This window comes from Dendropsophus ebraccatus, chromosome 3 (genome assembly GCF_027789765.1).
Source record: "Dendropsophus ebraccatus isolate aDenEbr1 chromosome 3, aDenEbr1.pat, whole genome shotgun sequence".
Classification (NCBI taxonomy): domain Eukaryota; kingdom Metazoa; phylum Chordata; class Amphibia; order Anura; family Hylidae; genus Dendropsophus; species Dendropsophus ebraccatus.
In genome coordinates, this window is record NC_091456.1 from 123,000,571 (window position 1) to 123,014,372 (window position 13,802).

General features: G+C 42.8%; 1 protein-coding gene across 4 annotated transcripts in view; it reads left to right on the forward strand.

The window, feature by feature from the left end:
* LOC138786014 (tropomyosin alpha-4 chain) overlaps positions 1 to 6,188 on the forward strand; it is an 89,266-nt gene extending 83,078 nt beyond the window's left edge. For 2 of the 4 annotated variants that reach the window (XM_069962616.1, XM_069962619.1), the window contains one exon: positions 3,708 to 3,895. In XM_069962616.1, coding sequence (XP_069818717.1) covers positions 3,708 to 3,790 — 83 coding nt within the window. In that variant the 3' untranslated portion in view covers positions 3,791 to 3,895. Of the gene's footprint in view, positions 1 to 3,707; positions 3,896 to 5,311 lie in introns of those variants that run through there. The other 2 variants (XM_069962615.1, XM_069962618.1) reach the window with 1 other exon arrangement.
* The last annotated feature ends 7,614 nt before the right edge of the window (positions 6,189 to 13,802 follow it).

Consider the following 13,802-nt stretch of genomic DNA (forward strand, 5'->3'; position numbering starts at 1 on the left):
AAAGACAATAATTTGTGTTACTGCATATATATATATATATATATATATATATATATATATATATATCTATCTATCTCTATGCGAGATCTTCAAATTAATTTCATATATATTTTATTAGCCTTTTTGTGACTTACGCCATAATAACTTAGACTTGTGATGTGTACATTTTATCTCGCTTATCTCCCTATTACACAGAGCGATAATCTGTCAAATCAGGGCGATTTGTTGGATTATGGCTTCATATAATAAAGACAATGATCAGCCGATGACCACGGTGATCATTGGCTGATCATGTCTTTTGGTCCTCACCAAAAATCATCGGCTGACAACTGTGCATCAATACGTGTAATAGCAATACACGACTGACGGTTCATGAACGTGTAAGGCAATTAATAGAATATAAATGCCTCTCCACGTTCCCCCGTGCCTCTGTCCGTTTCCCCGTGTCTTCCCGGCAGAAAGAGGTATGTATATACTTTACTATTTTAACTTTTAAAGCAAGGGCTGCAAAGACATCGCTAAATATGACCGTGCAACCCTTGCTGCACTTTTATCAAGCCATGTAATAGGCTCAGTAAATGAGCCCCGATCTAGCAGATCGGCTCTCGTTTACTTTACTGATTGGGCTATGTAATACTAGGGCTTTGGAGTCGGAGTCGTGGAGTCGGAGTTGGTACATTTTTTTCCGACTCCAGCCGAAACTAGCTCCGACTCCAGCTTTAAAAAAAATCTTTAAAAAATGTAGAATTGTATTTTGATATGAATTTTACAAGTTTTGCTGATGAATATATATTATGAGCAACATTCTAATAGGACACTGGCCCTATTACTAGGTGGGTCATGGAAAAGTTGTCGGTCACTATTTGGCAGTTTGTTTCTGAGCTGGAAGAGTCCATTGTGTTCGGGGAGATCTGTGCTGTTCTCTTCCTGGATGCTGGATGACTGTATATGAGCAGCAGTGTAATATGACGATATCCTGTGTAATATACAGTAGGAGTAGAAGACATAAGTAGTGTAAGTGTAACCTCTGTCCTCAGTGTGGTGTGTTTTTCTTCAGTGTTCTATGGGTGTGTGTGTGTGTGTGTGTGTGTGTGTGTGTGTGTGTGCGCGCGCGCGCGTGCTATAGCTGCAGTAGGCTGTGTGTGCGCGCTATGGCTGCAGCAGGCTGTGTGTGTGTTATAGCTGCAATAGGCTGTGTGGGGGTGGGGGTGTGTGTGTATGGTATGGCTGCAGCAGTGTGTGTGTGTGTGTGTGTGTGTGTGTGCTATTGCGTGCCCCCACAGTGACCTTCTATATCTCTGTGTGACCTCTATATCACTATGTGTGACCCCCTGTATATGGCTATGGCTGACATCTATATTACAGGGATCTGGCATTGTTAGCAGTGTTTCTTTAAAGGGGTTATCCAGTGCTACAAAAACATGGCCACTTTCCCCCCAACTGTTGTCTCCAGTTCAGGTGTGGTTTGCAATTAAGCTCCATTTACTTCAATGGAACTGAGTTTCCAAACCCCACCCAAACTGGAGACAACAGTAGGGGGAAAGTGGCCATGTTTTTGTAGCGCTGGATAACCCCATTAAGTATGGTGAATATTTAGTTAGAAACATAGAAGACTGTCAGCAGGAAAAGCTCACCTGCTCCATCTAGTCTAGTTGTGAGTAGTTCAGGACATGGAGGATGCAGACTGGCTGCATCTACTGCCCACACTAGAAGCTGCTTTATATGTTTCCTTATTCCCTCAGAAGTCGCCCCAGGATCATGTAGGACATTAGGGAGAAGCTGCTGAGCCAGTGTGATAAATGGCTCCCCTGGTACATGACCGGCCATTTATGAAAGAGCAGGAGTCGGTAGTCTGAGTAGGAGTCGGTCCTGATAAAATTCAGGAGTCTGAGTTGGAGTCGGGTGTAATACGCCCTTACTCTGCCTTTATAAAGACCGCTTCTTTCTCAACAACGTCATGAGCCTTCATGTGAGATAAGAATGTGAACTTTAGATGCAGACAGCCCAGCAATGAAGGGTTATTTAACCCCTTCCTTGCTACGTCAGGCTGCCAGCATGTAAGGTTCACATTCTAATTTCCCTGCTTGTGCTCCTCTCTCTTTCCTCTGCAGTGGTATGAATGCTGGTCAAGAGATCAGACAGTGAGCTTGATGACTTTAGAAACCAGTGAACACTGCTGCAGATAACTTGGTTGTAGTACTGGTTACAAGGATATATATATATATATAATTGGGTCAGGTATCTGCAGTTGTAGCTAGAATACCATACCCATCATGTTCTGGAAGTGTAAGAATGATGGGAGTTGTAGTCTTGCTGCAGATAACTTGATTCACTAGTAGATACAGGGATATATATGTAATAAGGTCAGGTATCTGCAGCTGTATCATGCTCTGAAAGTGAAGGAATAACTGGAGTTGTAGTCTTAATATAGCTGCAGATACATTCTTTGGAGATAGGCAAAGAATAATGTATATCCAGATAGTGCTGGATATACATAACATAAGGTTTTTTTTTTAATGGTATTTTCCATGGCCACTATTTCCCTACTGTGTCTGCTTCTAACTATTTCTGCTGCCTGCCTGTATTCTTCATGATCTTTGCTATGTATGTTCCTTAGTCTGAATGGGAGGGGAGCATCAAAGCTTGGTTGGTCTTTCTTCTAGGCTCTTTTTTTTTTTTTTTGGCTGGTTTGGGGAGGATTATGGGTAGTGAGGGGAGGCTGCAGGAGACAGACAGAAAATTTCCTGGGGGGGGGGGAGGGATTAAAAAATAATCTCTACTTACCAGTCTCCATGCACCTGCTGTGCCGCGTCACAGGCTCACTCACTGCCTCTGAAACGCAATTTCTCCCGGGTTCCGGTGATGTCAGGACCAGGGAGAAAGTACTTGACTTGGCTGATGGATTGCCTGCGCAGCCAGTCATTGATTGCAGTAGGAGATCCTGGAGGCCGGCAGGGTCCCGGAGCGGTAAGGCAGTGATGCGGGGGCACTGGGATGGGTAAGTAGAACAACGTATGTTTCTCACACACACACACACACACACACACACACTGCCTGCAGCCAATTACTATTTTTTTTTTAAATATTTGCCGGACTCTTCCTTCAATATTCTGCCCTTCCTCAGTATGCCCCCTGCATCTAAATTCAATGCTTCCTTTAGCCAGATTAGCCCTCTGTAGACAGAAATGCTGCATGTAGCCAGGTATAACCCATGCAGTAGGATAAGCCTCTGTAGTCAGATATGCCCCCAACAGCTAGGTATGCCCTGCCTCTACCAGGTTTGCCCTTTGTAGCCAGGTATGTCCCCTGCACCCAGATATGCTGCTTGTAAATACGCATGCCCCTTTCAACCTGGTATGCCCCCTGTAGCCAGTTACATTTGTGAGAAAGGACCAATAAAACTGTTGTACATACAGTTGTATCCATTTGTGGGGAAGGGTTACAAAAGGCTTTGTGTGGTATTTCAGCATATCAAGTCAAAGAGTAGCATTGTTTCTGGAGAAAAGTGGCCATGTTCTCAAATTAAACCTTTATTATTATTATCATCATACTTATTTTCATATTTTAGCAGTGTATGTGTTATGTTTTGTTAAAACAAATTGTAGTAACAAGATCTCTTTTTCTTCCATGCTTCCTTTATACTATTCTGCATCTGTACTCTACTCTACTGCTGTCCTTCTGAATGATCTCTGCATCTTGCCTGATAGATGAATTATATGCCCAGAAGCTGAAGTACAAGGCTATCAGTGAGGAGCTAGACCATGCTCTCAATGACATGACTTCCTTATAAACTACCCAGTTGGTTCCATGTCATGTGGCACTAGTTTTCTGTCAATTACTGTTCTCTATTTGAAAATTGCTGCACTTATTATGTTGAAATAAAAATCTATCTGCATCTCCTCTTTTCTTTCTTTCCCCCTTTTTTTTTTTTTTTTTTTTTATAGTTTGTGTGCGTGTATGAAAGAAGTCAGATACTTTCCATACATGAGATCTACTCTTAAGTTTCATAGAAGAAACCGGAATACAGAACACTGCCATTTTGAGCCTTTGATTACAACAACATTCACAAAATACATTGAGACCACAGATTTTATAACTTTTTATTTGCACAGATACTCTTTATTTTATAATGTGCATCATCATAGATAGAGATGAGCAAATTTATTGTAATAACAAAGCAAAGCACTTCATTATCTCTGCAATCCGCTCATCAGTCTGCTGCCCTTTAGCTACCTGCCGCTCCTCCTTGGGTGCTGGAAAAAGCTGGATCCAGTCCTGGGAAACTTCTCCCAGTTTCCAAGGACTGGATCCAGCTTTCCGTAGCACATAGCGGCAGAGAGTAAAAAGGCAGCAGACTGATGAGCGGATTGCAGAGATAACAAAAAGCTTTGCTTTGTTGTTACTGTAAATTTGCTCATCTATAATCATAGCTCACTAAAGTCAAATTAATAGTTAAAGGGGTTATCCAGGATTAGAAATAGCTGCTTTAATTAAAAAAATGGTGACACTCTTATCCTCTGTATATTTTTCTGATCCTGCATAAACACTTAAGAGCTATATTTATATGAGAAATTATATCACATGCGCTGCCCCACAGACACGACACCTCTCCGAGGTAAGCGGTAAACAGACTACACTGTTCCGAGTAGTCTCCGCAAGTGGTGCTCTAGCCATGAGTGAGGTAATGCAATGTATGTTTTAAAAAATTAAAAAAAAAAGATTAAAGCACGGCCTCACTGACCAGGCTGGATTCACATTCACCGACTTTATTTAATCATTCTCAGACAGCTAACAACTGTGGTACCTAATGTTCCAGGATACTTGACAGGTAGGCTGTTTTGCCATATATGTGGGCCGAAAAAAGCGGCGATACTGCGTAACGGCCGTAGGGTGAATGCCACTGTCCTTTAAAGGGGTTATCCAGCGCTACAAAAAACATGCCCACTTTTCCCTCTCTTGTCTCCAGTTCAGGTGTGTTTTGCAATTAAGCTCCATTTACTTCAATGGAACCGAGTCCCAAACCCCACCCAATCTGAAGACAAGAGAGGGGGAAAAGTGGCCATGTAGCGCTGGATAACCCCTTTAATCATTTTTAAAGGATACACTTTAGGGCTATGTTTACACTCTGGGAACGGGCCATCATTTAACAGCAAAAGGTGGCTGTTTAATGATAATGACATCCACAAATAATCTTGATTATTATTTGCCTTTATTATTTGCCTTCATTTTACATGAAGAACCCTCTTAATCATAGCCTAAGGAAGAATGTAATTAAATATGCAGATACTTAATTTTTATGTTTTTATTTCAGAAAAACTGTCACATGCCAAAGAAGAAAACCTGGGAATGCACCAAGTTCTGGACCAAACGCTATTAGAGCTTAACAGTTTATAATGCAGTGAAGACAGTTGCACACACTTGACTCCATCCTTAAAATCTCACACTTTTATTTCTTAACATTCCAGGGGAAAACAGCAATGACTACAACCATTTTTTTTTTTTAATTTTATAAAGAAGCCTTTTAAAATGATGATCTTAAAACTTTTTTCAGTGTACTTTATTATTGTTATCATTATTTTTTTTTTACACTAATAACATTAAGGTCCCATGTACATTTAAAAGAGGTCCTGTCACCACTCCTGGTCTGTCTGTTTTATCAAATGCCCATAAAATAACAATTCTGGAACATCTTTTCTTAAAGCTCTGATGCCGTTCTTCTGTTGTTCTTACCAGAAATGTATGACTAAGTAACTGGGTGTTACCAGCTTGGGACACAGCCTTAACTGGTTACACCCAGTTGGTTATAAAATCATACATTTCAAGTAAGAAAAACAAAAGGCAGCACATCTGAGCTATAAGAAAAGATGTTGCAGAATTGTTATTTCCTAGGCATTGTGTATGTATTTCCTACAACAGACAGACCAGTAGTGGTAGCAGGTCCTTTTGAAGGTCCATTCACAAGATCTGCAAATAATTTGATGCTGCACATTTTATGCTGTCTTCTCTCATTTAGTTACATTGATTTCTGCAGCTACAAGTCTGTGACATAAGATCTGTCAAAAGTAACATGATCGTTTTTTTCTTCCTTCCTTATGTTATTTTGTTACCTGACCATAGTGTGTTGATATAACAATATAAAAATGTTCTCAGAGTTGTTGAATGCCATCAATAAAATACAATTATGCTAAGTGCTAATTACAATATTTTTCTGTTAACTGGATAAGGTAAAGGGGCTTAAAAGTTCTAATTAAATATAAATAGGAAAAAGTCTGTATGCTTTAAATATTCATTTGCATCTCTTTGAATGTCAAATATCACCTGTGTAAAACTGTAAAACCTAAAGTCTACAGGCTACAACTTATTACAGCATAAGGGGATGATCCTACATGATCCTCTCAAAAGAAAAAAAGCATATGCACAAAAAATGGTAGCACATCACAAAAATCTTTATTATAACACTGACATAGATACAAAAATACCACATAAATATATGGGATATTCTGTTGGAATTTTTTTTTTTTTCCTATGCTCAATTACTTTTTTTTACTGGGTCTCTGTCTAGGTAGAGATGTTGGATTTTTGTTAATTGTACATACAGTCCAGAGTCAGAGTGGTAGATTAGCCCTGGCTGGAACACCAGCAGGACTTATGGTGACATTTTAGTGTTTTTAATGTAGAGCAGTATTTGGGGTGTTGTCTCCCTCATTTTACTACTCATGTACATATATATATATATTTATGTAGCATTTTTGTATCTATGTCAGAGTTATAATAAAGATTTTTGTGATGTGCTGCCATTTTTTGTGCATATGCTTTTTTTCTTTTGAGAGGATGATGTACTACTTATATGCATTGGTTTAGCACTCCATGATTATTAGTGGTGCCCACTAGCTTTATATATATAACTGTCACTAGATGAATCACTAGAAACCAGGAAGCTCACCTTAGGCCGGGTTCACACTGAGCAAAACTAGCTGAATTCCGCCGCGGAATGCTGTTAGCCTCCCTCTCATAATGGGAGTCTATGGGAGGCGCACGCTCCTGCTCTGTCTTCGCTGAAGAATGAACATGTTCATTCTTCAGCGCGGAGAGACAATGTGAGAACAGCAGCGTGTGCCTCCCATTGACTCACTTTATGAGAGGGAGGCTAACGGCATTCCGCCGCGGAATTCCGCTAGTTTTGCTCAGTGTGAACTCGGCCTTACTGTTGCTGCTTCCCAGTTTCTAGTGAACTTTGTACTATGGTTGTGGCCCCCATACCCAATATGCAAACTAATTGCTGGCTAGTAGTGTTGGGCAGATCTGTCAATATGAATATAAAAAGAATTTCTGCTTCCAGCTCCTTAAAAGTTTGTAAACTTTATTTTTGGTACATCTTAAAATATCCAACAAAGTTAAAAACTGCAATGATGCGTTGCAAGGTGAACTCTCTTAATCATGGCAACTATTCATTCACCCTGATACAACTTCATACAGGTATGGAGTATCTCTGTGAGACCACACTGCCCACAAAGCGTAACAACTCCGAATGGTCCCCGGTAATAAGTGGTGTACCCCAAGGGGCAGTACTGGGCCCCCTTCTGTTTAAATTAATAATGATATTGAGAATGGAATTAAAAGCAATGTTTCTATCTTTGCAGATGACACCAAGCTTTGTAGTACAGTACAGTCTATGGAAGATGTGCAGATGTTACAAGCTGACTTAGACTCACTGAGTGTTTGAGCGTCCACTTGGCAAATGAGGTTCAATGTGGATAAATGTAAAGTTATGCACCTGGGTACTAATAACCCGCATGCATCATATGTCCTGGGGGGAAGTTACTCTGGGAGAGTCGCTGATGGAGAAGGATCTGGGTGTACTTGTAGATAATAGACTACAGAACAGCACACAATGTCAGTCTGCTGCTTCTAAGGCCAGCAGGATTTTGTCATGCATTAAAACAGGCATGGACTCTCAGGACAGGGATATAATATTTATAAAGCTTTGGTGCTGCCTCATGTGGAGTATGTTGTCCAGTTTTGGAATCAGATTCTTAAAAAGGATGTCCTACTGGGGCATGGCTTGCATTGCAGACTGATCAGACGTGCTTCATTGAACTCCTGCTGTCCTGATCATTTATCCTGCACCCGATCCTGAAGATAGACACCCCTACAGCAGACCCTGCACCTTGGCAGCTTCCCTAGCCACCAGGAGAGCACGTGGTCCCCCGCTGGCATCTTTGAACGTGTCGCAGCCTGGCTTCTGTAACTCCCGGCCTCACTGTCCCTTCCTCCCGCTAGCCCGCCATCTTGCAAGTGACCACGCGGTGCAGGATCTTGTGCTGCCGGCTCCCTGACCCCGCTCCCTCTGGTCTGTGCTCACAGGTGCCGAGCGTGCTACCTGGACGGACTGTTGGCTGCAAGGAAGCAGCCCCCCGCACACTGCATACCCCTGCACTGAGTTGAGGTGCGGCCGCTCTGGTGCTGGAGCTCCTGCACTCCCCCCAGCTCCTTCCGGCCACCATCTTGCCATCCGCACATCGGGCCCAGTCCCTGCCTCACCTGCAGTTCGGCCTGCCGCTACTTGGGTCGGGAGCGGCCCTTAGAGTCCGGAAATACGGCGGCCTGGCAAGCTGCTGATTGCACTCCTACCCCATCCTGGACTATAGTGCGGCCACCATCTTGTGTGGCCATGTGAAGGGCCATGACGAGTCAGCCTGCAGGGGTGAGTTGCGGCACTGCCGCTCGTGGGGATCTCTTCTCCTACCCTGCCCTGGATTGCTGGGCTACTTGTTCATCAGATCACGACCTGCCCTTTCTCCACTAGCTCTCCCCTCACCACAGGAGTTAAGGGGTTACTGCTGTGTTGCACATTTGAAAGTGCAGGCTTCCCCTCCCGTACATATCAGTTACTCTATGCTGCCTATCAGTACATTCAACATATCATAATTTACTGTCCGGGTCTGAACACAGTAACATTGCTTGCTGCAGCTCCTATCTGTACCCGTCAGTCTCATAAGAAATATAGTGACAAGGGTTCTTCAGTGTCCTTCCTGACTCGTTTAGCTGTTCACCTATCTGGCTGTGTGGCTACCAAAAATCCGATGAGAAGAGGGGTGGCAGGCTCAAGACCTCACAAGTTGTGAATAGCCCTGAGCAGACCACTATGGCCACTTCACAGGCTGATACTGTGTCACCTTCCGCTGCTGATACTGAGATGGCAACTGGATCCTCAGAGACTTTGTCGCAAATCAGAGCCAGAGCGGTACAGCACCTGGGACAATTTTATAGGCCACACTCCCCTGAACATCCACCAGCATCGCCGCTGTCGCTGTTTGAGGTTTCACCGAGCCCTATACTACCTATGTCTCCTCCTGAGCCTCCTCATGACATTTCTCAGCTTGACCAAAAGTTCGCAGAAGTCCTGATGGCCATTAACGTGTGCCAAACCACTCTAACTTCTAAAGTTGATGAGCTAAAGCAGGACTTCACAATCATCAAGCACGACATTCAAAAACTTCGGGACTGCACATCTGAAGTGGAAAGATGAACCTCTGACTTGGAGGACACATTGCGTCCTGTCCCTGGACAGATTGCAGAACTCCAATGCTTAGCCTCCCTCGCAGCCGACCGATCTGATGATTTAGAAAATCTACTGCAGAGAAATAATATACGCCTTGTTGGTCTCCCTGAGAGGTCTGAAGGGACTAATGCTGTTGCTTTCTTGGAGAAAAGGCTGAAAGACCTCCTAGATCCCTCCACTTTCTCTCAGTTTTTTGCTATAAAGCGGGCTCACAGGGTTCCGACGCGGCTTGGCCCTCCGGGAGCCCCACCGAGACCATTACTAGTTAAATTGTTGCACTTCCGGGATAGAGACGCCATCCTTCGGGCAGTCAGGCAGAAGGGGGAGATTCTCTACAACAATACCAAAGTCTCCTTCTATCCAGATTTCTTTGTATCTGTTTGCAATCAGAGAGCATCGGTGTTTGCCTTTGGGGACAAGAAAAGGAAGCTTCTGGATTACTTAGCACATGCTGAGAGACCTTGTGCGTCTGTACCCTGTATTTTTAGAGGCTTAGATCAGCATATTACCTGCCCTGGTGATATTAACCGAACCTTTCGGGACTATTACGCTGGCCTGTATGACTCTCGCCTCCAATCTGATGGGGGACAAATTCCTGCCTTTCTGGACTCTCTCTCCCTCTATGGAAGCTTTCAGCTGAGCAATCCGTCTCACTAGAAGCTCCCATTACCTTGGAGGAAGTGGTCTCGGCTGTCACGTCTCTTCCCCCTGGGAAAACTCCAGGTTTAGACGGCCTTGTATATGATTGGTATAAGAGTCAGGCTGAGCTATTGATCCGATCCTGTTAACTCTTTTCACTGACGCTGTAGTGTTGGGGGCCTTCCCTGCCAGTATGAGAGAAGCCCTTATTGTAGTACTCCCTAAACCTGAAAAGGACCCCCTACTCACAGACTCCTACCGCCCCATCTCCCTCCTCAACTCAGACATTAAGGTCTTTGCCAAAATATTAACCTCCAGGCTCCATTATGTTATCTTCTCCCTAATCCACCCGGACCAAATGGGGTTTATGCCGGGTAAGGCCACAGACATTAATATACAAAGACTGTTTCTTAATATTGACGCCTGTAGACTGGGTCTCCAGACGGGGTTCGTCCTCTCCCTGGACACTCGTAAAGCATTTGACTCTGTTGAGTGGCCCTACCTCTGGGAGGTCATTCGTAGGCACAATATAGGCCCAGTTTTCTTGTCCTACATACAGCTACTATACTCTTGAGCCCACTGCACGTGTAAAAACAAATTTAGATGTATCTACCCTGTTCCCTCTCTGACGCGGTACTAGGCAGGGCTGCCCTCTATCCCCCTTTCTGTTCGCATTAGCTATAGAACCCTTGGCCGTAGCGATCAGACACCTAGACTCCATTAAAGGCATCCAGTGTGGTTCTCTGGTTGAGAAAGTCTCCTTGTAATTGGATGACATCCTCATATATTTAGCTGGCCTGTCCCTTACTTCCTTACTGACCCTCCTAAATCAGTTCGGGGCATGCTCTGGGCTATGTGTGAACTGGGACAAATCTCTTCTCTTCCCCCTTTCTAACGCAATACCGTCACCCCAATATCACCCGGTTCCCATTTCCATTGTCCACCAATTTAAATATCTTGGAATCCTTGTTTCTCCTGAAGTCTCCGCCTATAAAGAGCTTAACTTAGATCCCCTCTTGTCTCATACTGAGACCAAACTCAAGTCGTGGGGTTCTCTTCCCCTATCGCTTCTTGGGCGGATAAATATAGTCAAAATGATATACCTCCCGAAATTAACATACCTCCTTCATAATTGTCGCCCCCCCCTCCCCGCTCCTACTTCAAACAATTGGACAGTATACTGCGGGCCTTTTACTGGCAGGGACAGTCCCCCTGATTTAGTCTCTCTACCTTACAGGCCCCCAAGGAATACAGAGGACTTGCTGCTCCCAACTTTCATGCCTATCACCTGGTTTCACAGCTAGTATATGCCAATTGGTGGCTCGATATTGACTACAGCAATGCGGCCACTTCTTAATATGGGGCCCTTATAGGTTCCTACGAGGGTCTGGCTAATATTCTTTATAGGTACAAGGGGTTGGAAGAAGCTCCTTTACTTCCGGTGAGAGTGGTGGTGATTGCCTGGCGGAAATTAAACAGTCCTATCCCATACTTGTCTTCTAAGACTCCTCTGTGGTTGAATCCCCACTTACCATCAGGGGCGGATTAACTTTACCATGGGTCCCGGATTGTTAACCAAGCTTGGGCCTTCCAACCCACTGTAACTATGGCGGCACTAGCTTTAGTCTTTTTCTTCCATAATGCAGCCTGTAAAGGACATGTGGTGACATCATTGTCACATAATAAGGTCCTTCAGTATATACTGTATTGTTACTGCATTGTCTCCTGTCTGCAGTTTTGCTCTGATTTGTGCACAATTGCAGTGAAAAGCAGCAATTTTTATGCAAATCATAGCAGAACTGTAGCCTGGAGATAATACACCACTGAAAGTATAAGTCTGTTTGGGGGGCCATGGGATTGGCTAGGCATCCTGCCATTGGATATTGGACCTCTAGGGGACTTAAATATCTGGGTCAACTATTTCCAGACTCCTCTGGCCTTGTTCCCTCTGGTGAATTGCAGACTTTGCTAAACTGCCCTATTTTGTTTCCTTCAGTTGGGGCAGTTGGTGCGGGCTGAGTTTGGGACGGGAGATGTCACCCTCACAACGTCTAGCCTAGAGACCTTACTGCGTACAGAGGATCTGGATAAACCCCTGACTAATATATATGCTCTGCTCCAATCAATCAGCCACAAACCCTATGACACAGCCTACACCAATCTAATCTAATTAGAGATGGATCCTTCAGTGGAGTATAAAGAATTATATAGTCTATTAATTCAGAGTGCAATTGATTCAAACATTTTAAATAAGAAAGAAAAAGATTTTTTAACAGTTTTTGACACTAACCTTGCTTATTTTATTATTTACCGAAGATTCCCAAGTTACTCATTAATCCTCCTGGTCGTCCTCTTATTTCTGGCGTCGGTTTCCTTACTTCGAATTCATCTCACTATGTTGATTTGTTTTTGCAAAAATATGTGTGGGAATTACCCTCCTTTCTAAAAGATTCATCTCAATTAATTTCTGAATTACAAACATTACAGTTACCCACTCATTATAATTTTGTCACTTTAGACGTAACATCACTATATTCAAATATTGATATCACTTTAGGGCTGGATGCAACTCTTTATTATCTCCAAAAGGATCCTGATCTTGATGAATAACAAATCAAATTTATTTATGATGGCATGAATTTTATATTAGAACACAACGTATTTAATTTTAAGGATGTTATCTATAGGCAGATCCGCGGCTGTGCGATGGGCACTCGCTTCGCACCTAGCTTCGCTAACCTTTTTATGTGCATGTTCTAGGCGAGTGTCCTCACACAGTCCCCCGATTTTAACAAGTGCATTTTTCATCGTCGCTTTATAGATGATTTGTTCTTAATCTCGGCAGGGTCTGAAATCGAAGCCCAACTTTTTGTAGAAAACCTTAATTGTAACCAATGGGGCATAAAATTTACTTTGAACTTTGGGGCTAATGCCATTGATTTTTTAGATTTAGAGGTTTTTAAAACAGATGATCTCCACATTGCTACAAGGACCCATTTTAAAAGTTTCGACGTAAATAGTTTTTTAGATTTTAATAGCTGCCGCTTGCCTTTATGGCTGAAAAATGTCCCGTTTGGTCAGTACCAGTGCATAGGAAAAAACTGTAGCTTGGAAAGTGACTATATACAACAATCAAAAATTTTAAAAGACAGATTTACCAAGAAGGGCTATCCTAAAAATATTCTAAAAAACGCATATAATCTAAATAAATGTACTACACAAGGTAACATATTGGAAAAGATGAAGGAGAAAAGCAACATGAATAAAAATAACATCCATAAAACATCCAATAATAAATTTGGATTGTGTTTCACGACGGAGTATAACTGTGTGGCCATGCAAATGAAGAACTGTTTAGAAAAGAACTGGCCAATTCTTCAGAATGATCCAATTTTAAAATCCATTATCCCAAAAAATCCCAATATAATTTTTCGTAGAACCAAGAGCTTACGAAATCATCTGGCCCCGAGCAGAATATCAAAAAAGGATAAAGATAGCGCTGTACAGACTAGTGGCAAGGGTGGTGGAGAGAAATTATTAGGAACCAATAAATGTTATAATGCAAGGTGTCTATGTTGCGATTGGATACCTCAGAGTCCAT